The following is a 23,702-nucleotide window of genomic DNA, read 5'->3' as shown; positions in this document are numbered from 1 at the left end:
ATATGCAGTTTGTCCATGTGTATCCTACCTCCAATGCTGGATGTCCTACACATCCAAAATACCTGTCCAAGGTCTGAGACACCTTTGCGATGACTAATCTCAGGAGCTGCCTACCAATAACATCTGCTGTTGCAAAAGACATCCTGGGCTGATGCCACCGTGTTTGTCCTCTGGTCCTGTTGAAGGCTTCTGACATCACAGAGGCACTGTCAGACACGTTTAGTCTGGGAATCCAACCTAATATTTCACAGTTTTGGGGTTTTCTCAGTCATGGTGAATGTTGGGGCATTTTCACGGTTATCTCTGAATACAGGGAAAGGATGGACCAGCTGCCCTACTGAACAAAGGGGGGACAAAGAAGTGGTGTCCCCACTGAGGCTGAAATTTAAAGTCACATTGCTTATAATATGCTAAGGCATTTAATAAAGGAGGGAGCTCGGTGCTGGCGCAGACAGCGCAGCAATGTCCTGTGCCTGTCAGAGGGAGGAGGGGGAGGGGATTAGTGATGTCCCCAGAGTCCCCATTAGCATCTCTCCAATTCTTTCTTCTTGATTTTCTAGAAAGAAAACTTGCTTTTGCATCAAGTGCCTTCCTCTTCTATACCCCAAAATCCTCATGGCCTGTTACTGTTTTTCCTAAAGCATTTTGAACTAAATGCTGCTTTCAAACCTGTCCTGAAGCCCTGCTGGTGCTGCTGGATCATCTGTTTTAGCCTTCCACCCCTTAATGGTCCTTTTACAATATTTATGGTTCACACTTTCAATAATGTGAGATTAATCTAACTCTGTACCTTTTTCACATAGTAATTGTAATTAAATCTCTGAATCCTGATGAAATATTATTGAGCAGCTTCTATCAGCTGCTACAGTGGTAGGGCTGGATCCACAGATTTCCTTAATTTTGTGGAAGCCATACAGGACTCAAGAAGAATTAAATATTATTTTCTCTGCAGCCTTTCCACAGGTCACTAAACCGATGCCTGTACTAACCAGACTGACATTATTATTCTGAACAGGGAGGCAGCCCCATCCCAGCATTATGAACTGGTTTGAGAAAATTACTGATTTTTTTCAGTTCAGCAGCTGAACCAAAATGTTACTAAAAGAAACAAAGAGGTAATTATCAGTGAGCAGTACATAAAATTTGCAGGTGTTTCTTTTAGCTAAAAAAAGCCTTGTCCACAAAACCTATCCTGTCTGACCCAAGGCAAAACACTTTCTTTCCTTGTATTTATCTGAACAAAAAAAAAGAAAAAGAAAAAGAAAAAAAGAGACTCCATATACAGATTTCTTCCTACACATTCAAGATGCCAGCCAGCACCACGCTGACAAATACTCCCTCAGAAAGCAGCTGTGCCCCCACTGCACTGGGTGAATGACAAGGCTCTGCCAGGATGTCATGCCGACCCAAAACGTTGCTGCTGTGTCCAATTGACCAATAAATAATGTCTTGTTCAGGGATGCTCTCCTGAATAGCCGGGTAATCGCTATTCCGAGGCTAAATGGTCCCTAATGGGTGAGGTTTCCTCTGGAGTGGATGTGAGTCTCTGATGCCTGCGGGTGAGGGTTTCTCAGTGGTGCAAACTGAAAGAGCCTCCGAGGGAGTGAGGCCAAGAGCATCCTGCAGAATCCTCGCTCTGCACTGGGGAAAATTGTCACCAACAATTAATCATGATTTTGTTTGTTCGTTATTTTTCCCTACAAATAACTATTTGGGTCAAAGTTTTCACAGTTTTTGGATAACTGAATCTCTTTTGGGGGAGAATTTGCAATTTCCTTCTAATTAACTGCTGAGATCTACCTCAGCAGTTAATTATTATTGGCAGCTCTGAGGATCCTTTGGGCAGGTGGAGACAGCGCGGAAGAGACCGAAGTGAGACAAAACATTTTCCAAGCAAAGATATAATTAGGGATTAGACAGACTGATCCTACTGCACAGTATAATTAGGAGATTATGGCGTGGCATTGGCTGGGATTAGAGTTGACAGAAAAATCTCTACCCTGCTATATAAAACCTTCCAGATTTTGAACGGAAAACCTGTTAAAAAAAGTCCTCACTGCCTTAAACATGTGTCCTGCTGCTGCTAAGGCTTGCATGTTGAGGAGTGAATGGAACCTTGTATGGTCTCCTGGGCAGAGGTAGAGAAACTCCTGGTGGGAGGTGACCACCAGCTCTGTCTGCTGCTTCCCCTTCTCTGCACGGAAACTGGTCTCAGCTGAGCCTCCTCTGGTGTCCCCAGCACCCCCTCAGCCAAATCTTTCTTTGAGTACCTTCCAGGTGTTGGCACCACGAGGCAGTGGGGTTGAAGGCTCCCTGCTTCTGCTCTGGCTTCTAGGCAGGGTTCTGTTGGGGTCCCCCCATGGGTTTTGGGAAGAGGCTTCAAGTGCACCTGCCACCTCCCTAGCCCTGGGTATCATGTGGGAGGACAGAACCACCCTCTTACACAGTAAGGGGTGCCAAGGAAGGCACCCTGTGGGCTGGTGGGCAAGGAGAGAGAGAGAAACCAGCCTGTGCACAGCCCCGGCGTCACAGTGGTCTGCATCAGCCAAACCAGATCCTAAATCAAATGAACATGAATAAAACTGTGAGAATCAGCTGCAGGGATCACATTCCCTTATCTCCTACTCTACAGCATTTCTAAAATCAGTAACTCAAAAAAAATTTAAACTATACCTCTAAAAGAACCAATAGCAGGATAGGCTTGGTGTGCTTTTGGTACACTAGTTGATTAGTTCTTGCTAAAATTCAATAACACACTCCAGTGAAACATTCCCCAAAACAAGTAATAAGACCAATGCTGCCATCCAACAGCAGTATTTTTTGTGGTGCCCAGAGATGTAAATTCCCTGAGGAGAAGAGGGAAGGGGAGAACTGTAGTGGTCCCCTGCAGCTCTGAGCACTCTGCCATGGGTCTGTCACGCTCTGTGGTTGCAGCATCAAGGCTGTCCAGCTCTCACAGCATCTTCTTCTCTCTACCATTTTTTTTTTTAATTTTATATAGTATTAATTCTTCAGCACTGGAGCCACCTTTTTACCATGTTATATTTACTACCAGCTACTCATGGCAGTGTAGTTTGTAAATGTGAACAAATCTGAGTACTTAATTTCCCTCATTATATTCACCAGCACAGGAGGTGGATAATAAAATAATAACTTCATCCTCTGGTCAATTAACACAAATAAATCTGGAGACAAGATACATGTGACAAAAGCCCAGTGTGAGAAGGTTCTTCAAGCCTCTGCAGATTCATTTTTTGATTTTCTTTCTGATGTTGAAAAATCAATGTATAGTAAAATTTCAACAGCCTTCTCAAGAAGATTTTAACCAAAGCAAAGGCTCTTTTACTTTTGGGAGCATTGATTTTAACAAGGTCAGTTGTCTTTCTCTTGCTGTGCAATTACAGAATGAAAATTGCAGAATTTACAGAAAATAAAGAGTCATCAGAACATCATCTTGTCAGACTTGTCAGATTTGTCTGGAGACAAATGGCTGTCAGATTTCCTCAGCCTAGGAAGTTAATCTGAACACTATCTGTCATCTAGTAATTGTGTTAAACTTCCCAATACTCACATCAAGTCAAATATTCAGGACACTAAAATGAAGATTAAACATTGATTTTAGTCAGAAATTGTTCCAGAGCAAATGCTTGGATTCTCAAACCTTTTAAGATATTATTTTGTATTGTTTTGCAATTTTATCCAGCATATGAACTAAATCTTTGTGACATACCATAGGCTTGTCTAGTAAATGTAATTGTCTCTCCTCTATACTGTATTTTCCTTGGTCAAGATTATTACCCTCTGGAGTACTTCACTTAGCCTTCTTGCTGCCTGACAAGCTAATTAAAAAGGCACTTAAAGTTGCAAATAAAGAAGTAAAAGAAGATTTAGAACTATAAAAGTAATCTGTATGCTTCTATAAAAGCACCTGTCTGGGGGATATTAAATGACTACAATGTACAGTCAGGAATAAAAGGTAGCACAGTAAATTGGAGCTGTAATTTCATCTCCCATTAAGAGATTAATTAATTTTCCTTTGACAATGACAGCAATTGAACTTCAACATAAGGATACATGATATGAAATGATAAAAGCTTGTTTTAAAAGTGTGTATTGACAGTCATCTGTCTGTGATCCTACAGAATACAGTATATTTTTCTCCCCATGTTTGGCCCAGTAGGACCATTAGGTGTTTTGTCATAGGCTAAAGAAAGTTTCAGGAGCTCCTGAAATCAGAATGCATCCCTATTTCCAGAGTAGGTCTTTTGTTTTTGCAAGATGTTGAAGATTTTACTGCCTAAAACACCTGCTTTCTTAGGGGAATTTTAAACGCGAGTCTTCTCACTTGTGCTTGAGATCAATTCACCCTTAGGAGAAAGAAGTTTTCTTGTATATCTAACAAAATGGTCTGAAAAGATCTGTGTTTAAAGCAAGCCTACCAACCTGCCTGACAGCCCAGTTTTGAGGAGCCCCAGGGGCAGCTTGGTCCCCCAACACTCCCAAAGATGCTACTTGTACTGCAGTGAGCACAACGTCATCCACTGAATTTAAGGGGCCTGACCTTCCTTCCTGGATGAGTTTCCCTGGCAGTCCCCCCTGGTTTTCCAGCAGATGGCAATAACCCATAATGGGTTAGTGGGAGGAGTGGGGGCCTGCACAGAGTCGGGGCAGGAGCCCCCCCAGCAGCCCTGCCAAATCCCTGCGGTGTGGGGAGAGAGGAAAAGCAGGGAAGAGAGAGCAAGCCAATGAATAATAGATCACTAAGATCTAGCCAGCAAGAAAGTGCATACACAGGAGAGGGGAAGAGTGCATAATTCATCTATAATTGCTTGGGGGGGGATTTTAAATAAAGAAGAGAGACGGGTTGCACATTCCTTTTGTTTCTTTTTTAAGTTTTCCAGCAGTAGAAATGTTTTTATTCACCTGTTTTGGCCTTAGGGCTCAAAGGTGACCCAGCTACCATCCTGCCATCTGTCAGGTGATGTGGCTGGTCACACATGGGATACCAAGGCGTGACTGAAGCATGACCTAAAAATGACTGCAGGCACAAAGTGGTGAGTGTAGTGTATGCACCTTTAAAAAGACTGGGACAAAATTCTGATAGCATCTTGTCAATGGCTATATCACAGCTCCTGAAAATACCCTGGAGGAATTTCTGCCTTGTGATTCATGGTTAATCATCCTGCTCACTTTGCAAACCATAGAATTTATGTGGGATTGGCTTTTGTCACACCTGTTTAACTTTCTTGTGTTTCTGCAAAATAAACAAGGAAACAGGAGAGAACAACACTGGTTGACTAACCTGGAGTTTATAAAGGATGCTTCCTAGGGAATTGAGCATGTTTGTGTCTGAAAGTGATGATTTTATGTGACAACTTACACCCTGCATTTGTCAAGATTAAACACTTCAAAATTCTTATTTTTTTTACAGAAAGTCACATAAATATAAGCCCATAGTCTCAGCTCAGGGCTCTGTTTGTGCCAATATCTTGTCTCTGAATGTTAAAAAAATTCAAGCTCTTCTGCAGAATAACAAATGAGACAACATGCCCTGGTTTCCTATTCACTGTGGGGAGGAACAAAAGGCTGGTGTCTGCTGTAAAACCTGAGCATTTGTGACTGCTGCTGTTCCACAGCTACCTGCGAAAAATGCCTTTTGTTTTCTCATCTTGCTGCACTCCTGGCCTTGGTGAAAGACTTTGGCAATAAGTTCCATGTTCTAGTTTGTGTGAAAACCTTTCTCAATTTCTGCTTTGTAACATTTCAGTATCATCGAATGTTCCCTTCTTTTTTCTTTTCTTTTTATGAAAAAAGTTCACTTAGAATCTTTTGATCTGATTTGTCCTTGCCATGATTTTGTTCTTAAAGGATGTCCTTGTACTGGTCTCTTCCAAAGATGAATGTTTTCGATGTCTTAAAAAAAAAAAGGCGTAATAAAATGGGAATAATGGGTAATGCCCACTCATGAAACATGCAGAAAAATACATAACTACTCTTACAAGAGAAGACAACTCTTCAAATTTCATGTCTCCCTTGCCCTCTTTCAAGAAGAAAATGCAAAGGCTGAGGAAGGCAATTGTTTTGGGTGGGTATGTGATTACAAGAACAATAGTTGAAGACCTGTAACTGCTAAATATTAGTGACTGTTTATTATTTCCCCACTACTGTATCAGCAGACTTATTTTAACTTCTGCTGGCATGACAGCTTCTCAGGCTCCACAACAACCTGTTTCATGCTTGTTCTTGAATTATTGTGCATCCAGCACCTAAGATACTCAATTTGTGGCATGCATGGAGTATGTGGTCCAGATTACCAGCTCTGTGTTTATGTTACTATTCTATTAAGATGATGCAGGGAGGTGAGCATCATTTAGTGCTGGATGGACTGGCACAGAAAACTGCACTTTGAGAGACCTGCTCAAAAGTAACTGTCTTGCCCTTTATTTTCTGACCAAGAATCAGAACTTTTAAGGATAACTTGAGGTTATTATAGCACAAACCAATGTACATTAAACAGGAGTGGAAATGGATTATGTATTTGCCATTCAATAGTAAAATCACAAGAGATATGTCCTCATTCATTCAAGAAGATTCAGATTTGATCTGAATTCATTTGAACGATGCTGCCTAGGAAGAGCAAAGGAAAAGGGATGTCACTGCATTCCCATCACAGAGCTGGGGGGAGGGAGGTGCCTCTCTTTGAACATTCACACTTGGCACGAAAAATGCAGGTTCGGTGTCTGCTTGAAGGGATTTAAGCCCCCTCTACCGCCGCTTTCTCAGGCCTTCACCGTTAATCGCCACACTATTAAGTATTCTGGGGTGCCTGCAATCCTGTTGCTGCTGTTCCACTTAGCATTAATAATTAAATCTTCACTGCAGAGAGACTGAGCTTCAGATATCTTCCATCCTCAAGGAGTGCTCCAGGCTGAGAGGCATTCACACCCTTTGTTGAAACAACTGGTTATATATTTTCCACGCACCAAAACTGTGGCAGTCAGAGGGACTGAAAGTGGCCCATTTAGAGTGACTTTTATGGTTAGGATGCTAATCTGGAAGAGATTATAAACATGATTTTAAATCCAGTTTCTGCCTAATTTGAACTAAACTACAAGGTCTTTGTTTTGCTATAAAAACTATCACATCTAAATTGGTTTTGACCCAAGTTGGGGCCTGTTTTTAATTTTGCTTTTCCACCCCCCACCCTCCCTTGCTTTTTTTTGTCTCAGTAGGAAGCCTGAGAACTCTCCCTCCCTTTGCATTAATTGCAAACATAATGCTAACAAAACTCTAAGCCAGTGAACATCTCTCATTTGGCTTTGGAGTTTATTCATCCCTAAGGTAGGAGCTATTATTTCATAATTGGAAGCACCTTCTAGGGACTCTTTTATCAGTAGTTTAATAGATACTTACAGCTCTGCCACTACTTCCTTGGGAATCTGCCTTGGTGTTAACAGTTTTTATCTTGGCTCAGCTGTTTGCAACTGCTCTGGGGCCCCTCCCTTCCAGGACATAGTTTCATCCTGACCGAAACCAACATCCTACACAGCATCACTCTGTCATTGGGGCAGACAGGTGCTGCATCATATTTCTTCCCACTCTGCAGGAAGAGATCATGACCTCAGTTATGTAAAACAGCGGATGGAGCGAATATATTATGTACTGGTAATGTCATGACCTAGTATACACAAGGCTTCTAGACTTTCTAATTAGGGACTGAGCTAATTAGAACTGACTAAAATGCCCATATACTGCACAGGTTTTTATTTAATGGTCTTCAAAAGAGGTATAAGCCTCTAAAAGTTTAGCATTTATTAAATTGAAACCTGACTTTTCAAATGAAGTCTGTGATTACATGAATCAAGGATTTTGGTGAAAATAAAAAGAGTCTGGGGATTGGCTTAATGACTTTGATGAGGGTAAGATGTTTCCATGAACACTTTAGGGAGTGCCAGCTCAGTGAATGGCGGAAAAGGCAGTAGACAACAACTATGGCAAAGAGGTGCAAAACAATGTCACAGCTAACACAGTCTTTGATTTCTCCCTTTCTTTATCACAGAGCAACTGTAAAGTCAATCTGTGATCTACCAGAAATCTTCCAGGGGATCCTTCACGTCACTTTGGGGGGTAAACCTATGCTGGTCCAGCCAAAATACAAAAAAAGTCCATTCTTTCTAATGAATCTTCTATTTTACTATTTAAAAACCACATGGAAATACCAAAGACCCAGCCAATCCCTTTTTATCACTTTCTCCCATGGTTGCCTTTCTAGTGAAAAACTGGAATGACTCATTTCTGGCTAGAAGCAGGTGAGACAGCAGAACTAACAGCAGCATTGACTGTGTCACCTATGGCATTATTGCTACGCCAGCCTTCAAGCAATGAAACACTTTATAAGGGTTTCTTTTTGATTTTCAATGGAAAACAATTGGCCAAACAGAAAGAGCAAGGAAAACCAGTAGAGAACCTTGCAGGAAAGCAAACATAAGACAAAATGTGGACTTGGATTCTTGAGGATATCTCTATTTGAAGAAGGAGTGACAGGATTGGAAAGGGTTTGGGCTCTGAACTCCAGTGACTCCTTGGGAATGGCTATGATATACTGAAATTACTAAGAACTCTGAGCCAGCACATAGTTTCCTTCATACCAGCCCACTCAGGAACTTGAAATAACTTTTTTTGTCAGAAGCAAAACACAGAAATGAAAGATAGAAATACAGCTTGTCATGGAAATGTCATGACCTTATACCTGACTCTTTCTGCAGTAGCTATTAGCATAGGAGGGTTGGGGATTTTTTCTTTTATGAAGCAGAATTAAATAGAGAAGAGTTGGTGCAGGGGCTATAATGGAACAGAGGAACTGGAGAAGGAAGAACAAAAGGTGACATCTGTACTAGTCAATTAAACATGGTGGCAGGCACTGGAACTTGATCATCTATACTGTGAAATTGTTTGAGCAGTCCTCCCCATGGCTTTGGTCAGAGACCAGCTTGCTGTCTCCCACACATGTCCTGCAATGGGACCTTTCCCAATAAGTAGTTTAGATGTGAACACCTGATTTTGAAGAGGAAGAGCTCTATGACTGGGCTGGTTGGCCTCCCTGTCTGAGAGATGCTCAGGCCTCATTGGTTTAGGCATAGCCTTAGAGAATTCAGGGACCTTCACTTCCTTCTTTCTTGGACATAGCAACCAAATCACATATTTTGTCTAAATGTATCTAACAGCATCTAGAAATAAGTTAAGATTTTTTCTGATTCTAGTATTCTCTCTGGAGCCGTTCAAAATCTACACTTTACTGACAACAAGGAGTTGAAAAAAAAGGGTCTCTTCCTTGCTGAATGATAAAAGAGTACTTTTTACCCTTGCTACCACTGGCTACCCTAGTTATTATTTCTATTATAGGTAGAAAGCACCTCCTAATTTCCAACTCATGTCTGTTCACAGCTCAAATAGGAGAGCCACCCTGCACATACACTACTTTGTGCGGGAGCAGGTCACTCAGTCACATAGACAGCCTTGGACACTAAAGCTGTGCCTGCACTAGTAAATAGAACTGGCTAAGACTGTCCTCTGGCCATAGTGAACTGGCATCATCTATCAGCTACACTCTTCCATCCTCAAAACCAGGGTGGATGTATCCAAAAGGCCTAATGGGAACAGTCTCTGGCGCGTGCTAATTCTCAAACTGCTTGAACATGAACTTGTTTGGTTTGGCCAAAACCATGTGCCAAAAACATGTCAGGGAGCATGATAACAGTTTAACGTGGTGGGTGGCCCAGTTTGTTTACCAGCACGGCCATAGTCTTAGACTGTCATCTGTGAGAATGTTTACCGAGTTGATTATCACAGTTATCAGATGAAATATTTTTCTGAATCGCTGGGATCCCTAAAGTGAAACCTCTTCCACCAGGATTGCTCTCTAGCTCAGTTTTCTTCAAGACCAACACCATGGCGACTAAGCAATACCATTTTAGAGAAAATAGCATGCCTGTATAAGAAAAGGTTTCAGAGAAAAACTGAAATATAACACATGAGTGTCTATTTTTCTGGTCATAGGTAGAATTAAATTAATTTCGGGCAGCTGAAAATTAAAATCTAAGTCACTCTTTTTTTCCCCCCGTGAATTTGTCTAATTCTTTTTGAACATGAAAACTTCTGACATTTACCAATTCCAGTGATAGTGATTTCCACTGTTTAAGTACCTGAACAGACTCTAGAGTGCAATTGCTCTGACCAGAAGTGGGAACCTACTTTAAAATGAGATGAATTACTCTCCAGACTCCTTTTACTGTAACAAATAGAATTCCACTGAGTCCGAAGGGAGCTTAGACACCTATCTTTGTTGCAGATACACACTAACAGACACTCAAAAAACTTTGGGCAGGATGAACCTCTCCCGTGACTCTTCGCTATGCCTGTTAAGCTGAGGTGAACCCCACCCAGTCTATCAATTTCTGCTGTTCCTCATAAAAAATATTCAGTATTAACCAGACAACCTCACATAACTGCACTTTAACTGCCCACTGGGAACTTCACTGGACCTTGAGAAGCCTCTGGGGTTGCATAGGTCTAGAAAATTGCAGTATGAGTTGGAACTTCCAGTTTCAGAGTACCCATCAGCAAGTGGGTTGTTTACCAAGTCATGCTGGGCCCTTGCACTGGAGCAGATTCTGAACTTGTGTGATTTGGGGAACCAGAAACTCCCTCGTGCATCTTCCTTAAGCCTGAATTTGGTGCAGTACAATAAAATGAACTTAAAAATGAAAAAAAGAATTTAACACGCAAGGTTTTGTTAAATTCTTTTTTGCACAGCTATGTAACATCTTTATTCTGCTTATCAGTGGTTCATAAACATATTTCCTTCCTTTCCACTGGACAAAAAATAATGTACTTAGAAATGAAAGACACTGTTGCAGGACTCTCCTTAATTTTCAAGGTATAAATGGACATTATGCTTTTTTGAATATCGGCATTTTTCATTATAGGTTTATGCCAGGAAAGAGATGTCATTATTTAATGGATCAATTGTGCCTTTTGTATGTTTTGCCTGGTAGCTCAAATCATGGTGAAATCAAGACACAGCTGGCTGTGCAGAGCTGACTAAGATTTAGCTTAAGCAAAGGTCTTAAGTCAAGGTAGCACAAAGAAAACGTCCCCCTTCACCCACTGTCAGCTTTAGCTATTCTGTCAGGAAATTATCCACTACTGTTCTCCACTTTTAATTCTGTGCTGTGACTCAGAGATATATTTTTGTGCTAAACATAGAGTGTTATAGTTTGGAACACTATGCTCGAGAAGACATAAACAGTTTAACTTCACAGGTAAGCAGTGAGCCAGGTCTTGGCAAGAGTAGAATTAAAGGATCAGTTTTACCAAAACAAACCCCACTTTGTTCTTTAGTAGTGCTGACAATCAGATAGTTGTATAAAACTGTCCTTTACTTGCAAACTGAGACTGCTAATACAAACAATAGGCATGTTTGAATTTTTGTCACAGCTTCCATTGGATGATGTGAGAGAGATGTAAATGCTGAACACCATAAAAGCCGTGTGGCTAATGAACAGAGCAAAGTAAAAAAAACATGTATTGGACACTGTCCACTCTGGTTAATACAATTTGCAAAAATAATCTGCTGGCAAAGTGGAAAAATTTTACAAATTCCTTGCTGATTTTTCACAGTAAAACAAGCAATTTTCTCTGAACTGTGGATAAAAGTTCCTCCTTAAGGCAGAGAACATTCCTTTGTAGTGTCATGGCGAAAGAAGTTCTTTGCAGAACTTCAGAGGAATCTGGGTTCCTTTTTCTATGTTCTTTAGTTGTTCCCCTGTCAATTGATTTTCCATATAATGCACAGTTATATAAATAAAAATGGCTCATCTGTTAGTTGAGTCAGGAGATGGAGAGTAAATTGACAAGTTCATGCAAAAAGCCCACAGCATCTGCACTTTGTGAAAAAGTGCTTTTGTAGTACGGAGAAAGAACAGAAAGGAGGGATTGATTGTATGTCTATGTGTAGGTGGTAAAAGTATTTTTAGATAGAGGTGAGAGGCTGGAAGCTGTAAAAAAACCTGAGAGTAGGAGCAGAGTAGACAGGAGATGCCACAGGTAATGTGCTTTATATCAGGCAAATTGAGCCATTTAATAAAATAAATTTTTAAACAGTATTAGAAGTAAAATAAAAATATTTTCTATTTATATCAGAACTGTTTGCTGAATTAAGTGCATTTGTCTAAATTCAGAATGGTTTCTCTAGCACATATCACTGCTGAGATTATAGGATCAAATAGAGAAAAAGTCTCTAAAAAGGAATGAAAACCCAGGGAAACATCAAATGAACAAGGTGGATATTTGCAGTATCTGCCTTTTAGATGTGACAAAGCTTTCTGTATTTGCCTTCTCGGTCACTTCCGAAAGAAAGAATCAACACAGTTCATAATGAGATTAGTCTGTTTGGTGAGGAGGGGTGGCAAACAATGAATAAACAACTCGGGTTTAATACTGATCACGTTTTAAGCAGCACATTTCTGCTGGTTACCTAACATCAGTCCTGGCACAATGAGTAATAGGATAGCAACAGGCACTCTCAGATATGCATTTCAAATTAATTAAAACATGACACACATCTAGAATTACTGAACTGAGGCGTAAAATAATGGACAGCTGAACTTGCAGAGATTTGAAACAGAATCAGAAGAAAAAGAACAGAAAAAAGTAAAATGGGAATTTGCTCTTCAAAATTAGTAGCTCATCTTTTTAGCCATATGACCCTAGTACTTCGGAACTTTGACTCTAATGAAAGAAAGTAACATTTCTATGTCTAATTCAAACACCAGAAATGGATTTTTCCAAGACTGGATTTTCAGAACTATGAAGATTGTTTTCTATGGATCTGTGTTTTATGATAGATTGTAAGTATCAACTTTTTCTCCAGAACTGCAGCATTTACAATGTCACTTTCTTATCTGGCTTCTTCACCTTTGTGTGGCTGACTGCTTTAACAGAATGCGTGGGAGCTTACCTGCCTTTAGGACAACTCCTTTTGGAAAACATAATTAAATTTGGACAAAGGTTTTGAAAGTCTGGCCTAACAGAACAGACAGGCACAGTTCAAACTCTTACTTTTTATGAGGTATCAGTTTATAAATACAGAGATTGATGTCATTGTGTGGAAGTTATTATACAGAACGTTCAGAATACAACAGATACATGAACCGTAATTTCTACCATAGCTTGCATACGCTACATAAAGCAATTACAGGTGGTAATGCTTTCAGTCTGAGATTTGTGGGGTCAATACATGTACTGGATGTTTCCAATTAGCATATACATATAGTCCCATGTGAGGTGTCAGTATGACAGCCCTCCTGCATCTCCAAGAGAAAAAAGTCACAGTGAGTAGAGGTTGTGAACTCCTTCTACTGCAGTGAAATGATGGAGAAATCCTTCAAAGGCAGAAAACATAACAGATGCTAAAATTGGAACCTGGGCTGGACAGTTTATTTGTAATGTGGAATCTTTCATGACTGCACTTGGGCAGGGACTCAAAATTACATATCTTCTGGCACCTTTGGCTCTATTATGCATGTTGATATTGTGTGGGACCATTGGTTCAACATTGACTCAGAGGGAAGAGTGCCTCAGACTGAATCACTAATGCCATATCCTGCAGCACTCTAGTAAAACCTTGGCAGTAAGGAAGGATAATTACAGTGTGGTTACTATGACTGATTTTTGAGATGCTTTTATATATACCTCAGGCATGTCAGTAGGTAAAATGCAGTCAGCTTGCTCAAAAATAATCAAGTGTCCCAAGTATATTATTCTTTACCACAAAACTGGACATACAGATAGAATCCTACTAGACAAAAACATCCAGCCAAACACCCTACCCTGAATTACTCTATATCTTTTTCATGTATATGTAATTTACAGAAGTGTAAGTATGAATACAAAACTACTGTCCTTTTACGTGTTCCTTTTGCCTTTTAATGATAAATAAACATCCATATACAAGACGTTATTTCCCTTACAATAGAAATGCTGGTCTCCAATTTGTTCTTGACGACTGTGAATAACTGTTGAAGGAGTAGGTGTGACAGTGGTATCAGCCTCACAACATCAACAGAATTTTAATAATGTTTTTTTGTGAACAGACAGCCCAGAGTCAAATGATTCTTGGTGTGTCAAGGAGACATCCTCCAAAGTATTAAGGTTAAGATACACAGAAGCAAAGCTATAAGGTATGGGCAGTGTTTACTACTTGTCTTACATGTTTGTCATATAACACCTGCTATGAGACACCAAGAAAATATTGATAGTGTAAATACAGTATGAATTGGGGTTCATTATGAAAATAAGTCCACATGTTCAATTACGCCTATTGATGTTATTTTTTATCTTTTCTTCAATAAGTTTCTCTCTGTCTCTTGCTGGAACTCATCTGGTTTCTTGCCATTGCTTTTCCTTCCATCAGAAAACCTGTTCTTTTCACCTTCTGATGATTTTACTGTCTCCTTCCTTCTTCCTTGTGTTAAAATAATCAAAGAAAAAGTCAGGCCAGCATTAGCCTTCATTAGATTAATGGAGTGCAGACAGTTTACAGCCTCCATGCCATTGTTTCAGGATGTTTGCAGATTCATTCAGATACTGCTGTATCAGTTACAGTCAGTTCATGCTTTCAAGGTTATCTTTGCAACCGAGAGAACTAGACACCATTTTTTAAAGGAGAAAGATAAGATTACTCATAATTTCAAAATGCTGTGAAGGCCACCTAAATATTCCCAAACAAGGTGTGAATACCTTTAACAGTAAGAGACAACAAGTAAGTTGTAACTGATAAGGTGTAACAGACAAAGCTAATTATTTATTTTATTATTTATTTCATTACTCAAAAAATATAATTTCTTCAGTTATCAACAATTAAACAGATCGACCCTTACTTGCAGCGAGGAAGGGGTGCAGTTTTTGTTTTCCATCTGCTGTTCTCACTGGGGACAGAAAGGTCGAGATGTTTCACACCACCGTGTGAATTAGATGATGATGGCATCACTGCAGCGGCCGCATTGGGTCGGTTTAGGGGGGGGTGTAGTAAGACGGACGGCGGGACGAACGGAATGCCCAGAGCGATCCCCAATTTCGGGGTCCGGGGCCCCGCCCCCGCCACACCCCCTGAGGCCACACCCCCGCGCGGCCCCGCCCCGGCACGTGACGCGGAGCGGTGACGCCGCCGTGCCCGGAGCCGACACTCGGCGGGGCCGCGGCGGGAACCGGAGCGACCGCAGGCTGAGCGGGGCCCGGGGCGGCAGGTGAGCGGTGGTGCCGCGGCACTCGGCCCGGCGCGGGGAGGAGGAGGAGAGCGGGGAGGAGCGCGGGGCCGCCGGCGGGACGATCGGGCAGGGCTGGGTGGCCCCGCGGTGGCACCTCCGCGCCCGGGCCGGTGCAGGGCGGCCGCAGCGCTCCCCGGTGCGGTGCCGCCCTCCCGGTGCGGTGCCGCCCTCCCGGCCAGTCCCGGGGCGCCGGTGGGAGCGCCCCCCGCGCCCGGCGCCCCGCGAGGGTCCGGGCGGCGCCGCCCCGCAGTGCCCCCGGCGGCGGCGGTGGCTCCGCTCCGCGGGCGGCGCCGGGAGGCAGCTCCGCACCTGGGCAGTGCCGGCGGGCCCGCCGTGCCCGGGGGCAGCCGGGCAGGGCCGCCCGAGCCGCCGTGTGCGGGCGGCGCTCGCTCACCTGCGGGAGACAAAGGGAGGCAGCGGCGGCCCCGCGGCCCTTCCCGGGCGCCCCCGCCGGGCCGGGGGGATCTGGCGCCCTTGTGTGAACTTGAGCGCGGCACCTCGGGCGGGTCGGTGCGGGTGTGTCGCGCTATTTGTGGCCGGCCCTCGGAGTCAACAACTTAACAAAAGCCCACACCGAGGAGCCAGCGGGGCCGGGAGGGAGCTCGTGGAGGTGCGAGGTGCTTGCAGCCCGGCTGGAAAGTTGTCCTGACAATTGTTTGAAATGCATCGCTTGTTCAATATTTGAGTCACGGGGAATTATTGAATGCTTACTTATTATGCCGTTAGTGTTTAGGGACGTGTGAGCTCCCGGAAGGTAGTTTACTCCCAGCTACTGCTTGATTTCTTAGTATGTTAGTAATCTCTGAGAAAACAGTGAAGGGCTAAGCTTGTTTTCATAAAGCTTGCAAGTTGTCTGTGTTTTGGTTATATATGTTGTTTCCATTTGCATGTTTGCATCTATTTTTATACAACTTTTGCATGCTCTAGATGAACACTTTGCAGATGGTGGTTCTTACAGGCACCGGTGAAGGCTGGTCTGCATGAAAATACTGGCTGAGGAGTCAGGTGTGCTCGACAAGGAGTGGTGCCCCTTGGGAAGAAAGGTATGAATAGGGTTGGATTCTGACAAGATTATTGTAGGACCAGTCTCCCAGGCAGTGGCAGTGCAGAGTACAGCCTGAACCCTTAGGAAAACTGCCCAGGGAGAAGCAGAACCATGGAATCTATTGAGCTGTAGCCAGGATATCTCATCTGGCCTGAACTGTTAAGAATTTATCTTAATTTAGCCTCTGTAATTGAGTTTATTTCTGTATCAGCACTGTGGAAGGGTTCATTTCAGCAGTGGGTGAAGTTTGATGCTGAAAATGGAAAAAGATTACACAAGTCAACTGCTGCTGCTTTATAGGACACTGTGAACAAGGTCACACAAAGAAACTTAAGGCAATGAGTTAATAGTGGCGTTTTTAAGAACTTATCTTCTTGTATTATAAAGTAAGTAACAATTCCATGGCCACAGTGAGTAAGGGGTTTTTTTCCCCAGAGGAAAATAAAAGAAATATCACAAAGTATTTTTAGTATTTCTCAAGTCAGTTACCTGGTTCTGGAAGATCAGAAGAAAATACTCTGTTCCTGATAATCTCAAGAGAGAGGTATGAAATACCTATTGCTTAAATCCTGATTTTTTTGGGGGTGGTGGGGAGTCTTGAGTTCTAGGATAATGCTGAAGTTAGGAGTGATCATATATAATACGATATATGAGCCTACTGTATATGTGTCATATATGATCGTACTTACGAGACTGTAAATGGTCTTGAAGAAAACACGGTCTTGTGTTTCAAGGTAATTGAGTGAGCATCATTCTGCAGTCAAGACTGGATGCTGTAGGGAGGTGAGAGTGCTGCTGCAGGGTTTGGGTTGCCCTAGGAAAGGCACACCTCAGAGCAGCCCTACAGCTCTCTGAACCCTACCTGTCTGAGGGTGGCTGAAGCTGTCACATCGGGTTTAGATAAACAGTGTCGTTTTGTGGGGACACACATAAAATCTAGCTAGAGGCTAATGTTTGCACGCAGAATCCCTGGTGCTACGCGTGCACCCGCCTGTGGGGAGAGCTGCCCCCGGGCCCTGAGTGCGGAGCAGGCTGTGCCGTCCCGGGAGGAGCGGAGCTGATCGGGCTGTGCCGTCCCGGGAGGAGCGGAGCTGATCGGGCTGTGCCGTCCCGGGCAGGGGCGCGGCGGCGCCCGCGGGCGGAGTGCTGGGGGAGAGGGAGGAGCTGACCTCTCGAACACCGAGGGTTGCCAGCCTTACTCAGCCTTAGCTGAGTAAGACATGGGAACAGTTCCATCGGCAGTCGGAGTCCGAAGGGATCTCTGCTTCGGGTGAAAGACCTGCTCGCCTATCGCTTCTCGAACGTGGCCGGGCTGCTGCACCCGGGGCCGCGCGTGTCAATGCTCCATGAAAGACGTGGTTCATGTTTCCACGTGGGGATGTGGCTCACCTTAGCTACCCTGTAGCGATTGGGTTTTTCCTCACTAGAAGAAAAGTGAGGCCTGAGTCTGTTTTTTGGTGTTCATGAATGAGTTTTCTTGGGTCTTCATTGCTAGTGAGACCATTTGTTATTATTAACCTCTTAATCAGATATTGAGACTGTATTTGAGGTATTAAAGCTTACAGTAAATGATTTTTCATACTTATTGTCCTCTAATTAGGGTTCTTCAACCTTCTTTACTAAATTGGGTGCCATCAATGTTACAGGTAATTGTAAAGGAAAAAAAAATGCAGTGAGGTTACAAGGTCTGACCAGCCATATGGCTTCAGTTGTTGATTAGTAACACAATGAAATCAGTACTCCAAATGTCAATATTGTGCATTCACACCTGCTTCATTGTGAACCCCTCATAGGGAGGTCTGATCAAGGCTCCCATGGCTCTTCAGTCTGTGTTCTCTGAGGCAGCTTCATGAAAGGACATTACAATTAGCCATCCTCTGCGCTGCACATGGAGTACATGTGACGCAACAGCTGCATTAAAAAAATTCAAGCAAAATAAAAATTAATGCATTTGAATTAAATCAAGGCCATGGTATTTGTTTGCAGACCTACAGGGTTAATTTCCTACCTATACCATAGGTATCTCTTTCTTCTGTGTTGTGGAGGAGAATTAGAGCCTTTCTTGATCCTGATGATGTGATGTCTTTGTATAACTGCTTTGGTGTTCTGGCCAAACACAGAACAGAGCCTGTCTCTTTTTGATCGTATGTTCAACGTTACCAAATGTTTGCTATTGACTTGATAATTTTGCAGCTTGGATGAAAGAACAAAATTTCTGCTGCTTATTTTTGTTGTTTTTTTTTTTTTTTTTGTTGTTGTTGTTTTGGAAAGGGATGAGACTGCAAAACTGACTTCAGAAGTGGATAGAACTATTTTTGTAGTGGTTGTGTTTTATTTAACTAGTATTTCTTAAAATTTTGTGGTTTTTTAAACATAAAATGCAACTTGTTGAATCTCTCTGCCTTGAAAAAATTTTAAGCATGCATTCTCAATAAATAATCATATGGAACTGGCAGAAGAGAAATGAAAAATTCAAGCTTTTAAACACTTGTTAGCCCTGTGGGAAATTGGAGGCTTATGTTCTGTTTTTGGTTTCTGTGTGGGAGAAAGGACAAGGACCCATTCACTGTTTCTCTATATTTCAACTTTTGAGGTAGCAGAGCTTTGAGATAGACTGCAACTCGGTAAGACTTGCATTTTTCTGGCATATGACCTGGAAGCCATGAAAGGGGTTGGTAACAACTTTGAAGAAGTGTTGCAAGAAGTCTGGTTTAGTAACAAGAAAAAAATAACGCTTACATGGCAGAGCTTCCAAAACTAGGAACAGAGTGGGAATGGCTGCAATTTGTTCATGTTTACCTTCTGCTATTGTTGCTAAACAACTGCAGAGCTGCACTTAAAAATATCTATTTATGTAGAGCAGCAGGTAAGCAAATTGTTTTGTACCGAGGCTGCAAATAGACTGTAATAATATGAATGTCAACATACCATTTCATGGTAGAGAGTAAACACCAGAATCATGGCATTCTTTTCTACTGCTTTGTGTTCCTATTGTCAGCTCTGTTGAATGTGGTACCATCATTCCTTCTGCCAAGTCCTCAATAAAACTGTAAATCTGGCTTCGTGATTCCATTTAGAGTCCTGTAAATGGTGGTCGCTTTCTAGTTACCTGTAGGAAATGCTTTCTGGAAGTAAAAGATGATGGATGCAAGAGAGAGAAAGACACAGATTAAAGATGGGCACTTCTGTCTTGGCATCATACTTTAGCTTTTTATCTTCTACTTTTTCTCCTAAGTTATGTGGCAAATGTATTTTTTTCAAGGCTCAGATCAAATAACAGAAGTGGCAAAAGAAAATTGAAGAACTCTCAGTGGTTTCTGCTTTAGCTCTCCCCAGAAGTTCTTTTTGTTATTTCTGTCCGTAGTACTGTTTAGGAACTGAGTTCACTCTGCATGTGTGTGCCTGCATAGAATTGCATTAGTTCCCCTCTGTGGCAGGGTAAATGCTACAAATCTCATCATAAAGTCTTAACTTGCAGAGCTACAAGTTTCTACATAACTTTTTTTATTCATTAAACATGGATTTAAAAATGAAAAGATGTATTTGTTAATCTTTATAAGATTAAATGTGGCAGCATTTTACTTGAATTTTCCTGTGTTCTATGTGAATGCTGGAGGTCTTTCCGTTTACTTTCGTGCATTGTTTTTCAAGATTAAAAATCACATCTTTCATGTTAATTTACTATGTTTTGTTCAGTGTAAGTTGGCAAGACTGATGCTTATCCACTCATGAATTCTGACATTAATGCTACATGATTAAATAGAGAGAACTGGTAATTCATGGGTGTGGATGCAGTTGTCTGGATTATAAGGTGCTGAAAGTACTTTTAAAAATTTTCATGTATTATTATCCTTTCATTTATTATCCATTTTGGTTTTGGTTCATAGTTTTTGTTTATTACTGTTGAGGTTTTTGTTTGCATTTTCAGTTTTAACCCTTAAATATTTGGTTATATCAGGTTTTCTATGAGTTAAATATCACAAAAAGCTCTCTTAAGAGCAAACTTAATATACAGAATTTAAACCAATGAAACGAAAGCATTTGGGAAATGTTGAATACTTTTATCTCATACTACCATGATTCTGGGTGTTGCAGTTATAGTAGCAATTTAGATAAATGAATAAGAAAAAGTGATTATACCACTTGTTTAAAAGGCACCGTGACCTGCAGCCTTAGGCAGTGTGGGTCACGCAGCCCCCTGGTTGTCTCCTGCTCCAGTGAGAAGGTGAGCAGGCTCTCCGGGGCCTGCAACACGTGTGGGTCAGGGATTGCCAGTACATTCTGAACCTAGTGACTGGGGTGTAGCATTGCAGGAAGATTTAAGGGATTCTGTAAGGAATGCTGAGCACTCTGAAGGGAGTCCTGAACTGAAAGAGGAATCAAAATAAGGGAATAATAGTCTTCTTTTGACTATTTTGATTAAAATCAGTGTAGTAACACAGTTTCGTGAAGAAATTAAGCCTGTGTGTGAGCAAGAGATTGAGTCAGACCAGTCCTCCCACCAAACCTCTGATGATCAATCAACCTTATTTAGTAAAAGAAATAACAAGCCATTTGATAGCAGGAGACTTGTGTGAGTAGGAGAGTTAAATCGGTGGCTGCTGTTCTACTAATTTTTCTGTTTCATCACCAGGAGAGATATCTGAAAATACTGCACTTTTCCATCAATTAATTAGTCTAAGGTTGACATAGGCAGGATTATTTTTGAAATTATTTTCTCTTGTAGTTCTCTTAAACAATCACTTTATTGCATATACTCTTTTTGTCTTACAGCTCTGATTATTAACGGGAAAATAATACTGGAACAGAATGTTGCTTACCTTTTGCCTGAAAAGGTGAAATCTTTTCAAACAGAAATGGCTGATAAGGGTGGAAAGATGCTTCCAGGACAATTGTACATTGAAGTGGAATACGACTATGAGTACGAGGCCAAGGACAAGAAAATTGTGATTAAGCAAGGGGAGAAATACATCTTAGTGAAAAAAACTAATGATGATTGGTGGCAGGTCAAAAGAGACGAAAATTCCAAACCCTTTTATGTGCCAGCACAGTATGTGAAGGAAATACCCCGAAAAGCACTGATGCCACCTGTTAAGCAGGCAAGCATGCTGCCAAATAACACTTTGAAGTTGACACATGGATTACAGAGATCGACAGAAAATGTGAATAAGTCACCAGAGCTTTCTAGTTTTGGAAAATCTCCAGTTCAAGTGTCTTGCTTAGTTCGAGATGCCAATCAAAATCTGGGACCGAACAATACCCCTGGTCAAACTCTTGGTTTGAGTCTGGACCTTACCCAAAACAATGGAAAACTTAACAACGAGTTGCAATCTCCCAAGGTTTCCAATCAGTTTAGAACCATCTCCATGGGTCATTTCCCATGCCCAGAGTTCTTGGAAATAGAGAAGACCAGCTTTTTGCATGAACAATCTTGTGATTCAGCAGGAGAAGGCTCAGAAAAAATTCACCAAGATTCAGAGTCTGGAGATGAACTCAGTAGTAGCTCCACGGAACAAGCACAGGTAAGCTAAAAAATGGCCCCTGTATGTGGTTTGTTTTCTCTCATTATTGCCATAATTGCTTGCTAGTGTTTTGAGATTTATTGCTAATAAATTCAGATGAAGTAAAAATGTCTTCTCTCAGCATGAACTTGTTATTGGAATCTGAACAGTTGATGAGTATAGCTCTAGTCCTTGCAGAATTACTGTGCTTTGGGAATTCCATTTACATTATACTGTGATTGAAAGTTACAGAAACACTGTTGTTCTTTCTTTATTAGGGTTGTTTTGATATGACACTGAATTTGGGTTACATTTTCTTTCAGAGGAAGGGAGCCTACTGCTGTAATTCTTCACTACTTGGCTTGTTGAAATAACAGTGCTAGTTACTGTTAATTTTTCCTAAGTGTGTATAGGTAGCATAAGAGCTGTAAATTAATTTATGAGTGGGTTTAATAGTTTTAAAATGTTACACTTAAGATTTTCATGGAGTTTAATTTCTGCCTTGATTATTTTATTTGTAGACTTTTTTAATGAGTCAGCCCTGCCAATTCCGCTTCTCACAACTTTACTCTAGATTAAAACTCAAAACATGTGAGTTTGTTAATTAGTATGGAAGAATCTCAGGAATGGTGTACTCCTACTTCAGGCTAAAACTGAGCATTGATGGCCTTTGTCCTTAGTAAAGCAGTTTCTCTCAGTCTTTATTGTTTTTTTTTAACAGGCCTACCCCACCCCCACCAAAAGATTAGAACTCTGACTTAATCAGGTCACTTCTGGTACGGGTAACCAAGTTAATTAGTGTGTTGTAATCCAGGTTTGTTCTTAAACCAGTGATGTATGTGTACATACACATAATTATATATGTGTGTGTGTATGTAGATAATTCCCCCACCTCACATCTGCCTCCCCCATCTTTCTGTAGGGAGATGTTAAATTATTTTAAGTTCTTTTAAACGCTCCCTGGTCTTGCACTTTCTTACTCTGTAGTGTGAAACTGTTGTTGAAACTGTTGTTGCTTGGGTAAAACTGATTTGGTTAAATTCCACTTGGCAGCATGCATTCAGAGAACCAGAGGATCTCAAGTCAAACTTGATGCTAACTTTAGAAATTGAAAATCATTGAGAGCTGTGAATCAGTACTTCGCTAATAAGACACAATGAAGACAAATCTGCTTAGGAATGAGTCAGTGTGGGAAGATCTTAAAGATAGAAGATTTATTAGGTGATTTATGTAGTCTTGAACTGTATGAGCTCATATATGTATTCATTGAAATACTCAGAATCATTGGTTTTTCAATATCCTACTGTATTCTTGACCTCATTCTTGAAATTCAGAATTTCTCTAGTTATGGGACAATATGCCTCTAATATTTATGTATTTCATGATAATTTTATTTTAACTTCACTCCCCTGCCCCCAGATAAGGAATAAATAGGATTGCTGAATTTAGTTTCTTTTCTTCAATAATGTCTTTTGTATGCAATGAGTATACCAATTGTATACCAATGAGCTTTCTTGCACTTTCTTTACAGCACTGTCCTAGCTCAGTGTAGTTGATATGAGCCAGTTGGAACGATAAAATGATAATTAGATATTTATTTTAGAAGCGTGTGTTGGCCTGTTGACTGCCATAGTAATCGATTGCCAAACAGATTATGAGAATATTAAGGAATGCTTGGAAAGTATATCCTACTTTAAATAGTTTACTACATTAAAATTTATATTGCATGTTAGGACAGTTCCTTCTTCTGTGTTGACTATAATTTGATGCATTTCCTTCTCTGAAGTAGATGGAATTAATATTACATGGGTGTCTTTTGTGAATAATAAA

General features: G+C 41.3%; 1 protein-coding gene across 13 annotated transcripts in view; it reads left to right on the top strand.

Annotated features, from left to right (window-relative positions):
• Positions 1–15,214: 15,214 nt before the first annotated feature.
• Positions 15,215–23,702, top strand: part of ARHGAP12 (Rho GTPase activating protein 12) — a 76,101-nt gene continuing 67,613 nt past the window's right edge. For 10 of the 13 annotated variants that reach the window (XM_032692809.1, XM_032692800.1, XM_032692791.1 and 7 more), the window contains exons 1-3: positions 15,215–15,305; positions 16,254–16,369; positions 21,145–21,893. In XM_032692809.1, coding sequence (XP_032548700.1) covers positions 21,228–21,893 — 666 coding nt within the window. In that variant the 5' untranslated portion in view covers positions 15,215–15,305; positions 16,254–16,369; positions 21,145–21,227. The remainder of the gene's footprint in view (positions 15,306–16,253; positions 16,370–21,144; positions 21,894–23,702) is intronic. The other 3 variants (XM_032692721.1, XM_032692711.1, XM_032692730.1) reach the window with 3 other exon arrangements.

Source organism: Chiroxiphia lanceolata, chromosome 1 (assembly GCF_009829145.1).
Source record: "Chiroxiphia lanceolata isolate bChiLan1 chromosome 1, bChiLan1.pri, whole genome shotgun sequence".
Classification (NCBI taxonomy): Eukaryota; Metazoa; Chordata; class Aves; order Passeriformes; family Pipridae; genus Chiroxiphia; species Chiroxiphia lanceolata.
This window is presented reverse-complemented; position numbering and strand designations above follow the sequence as displayed.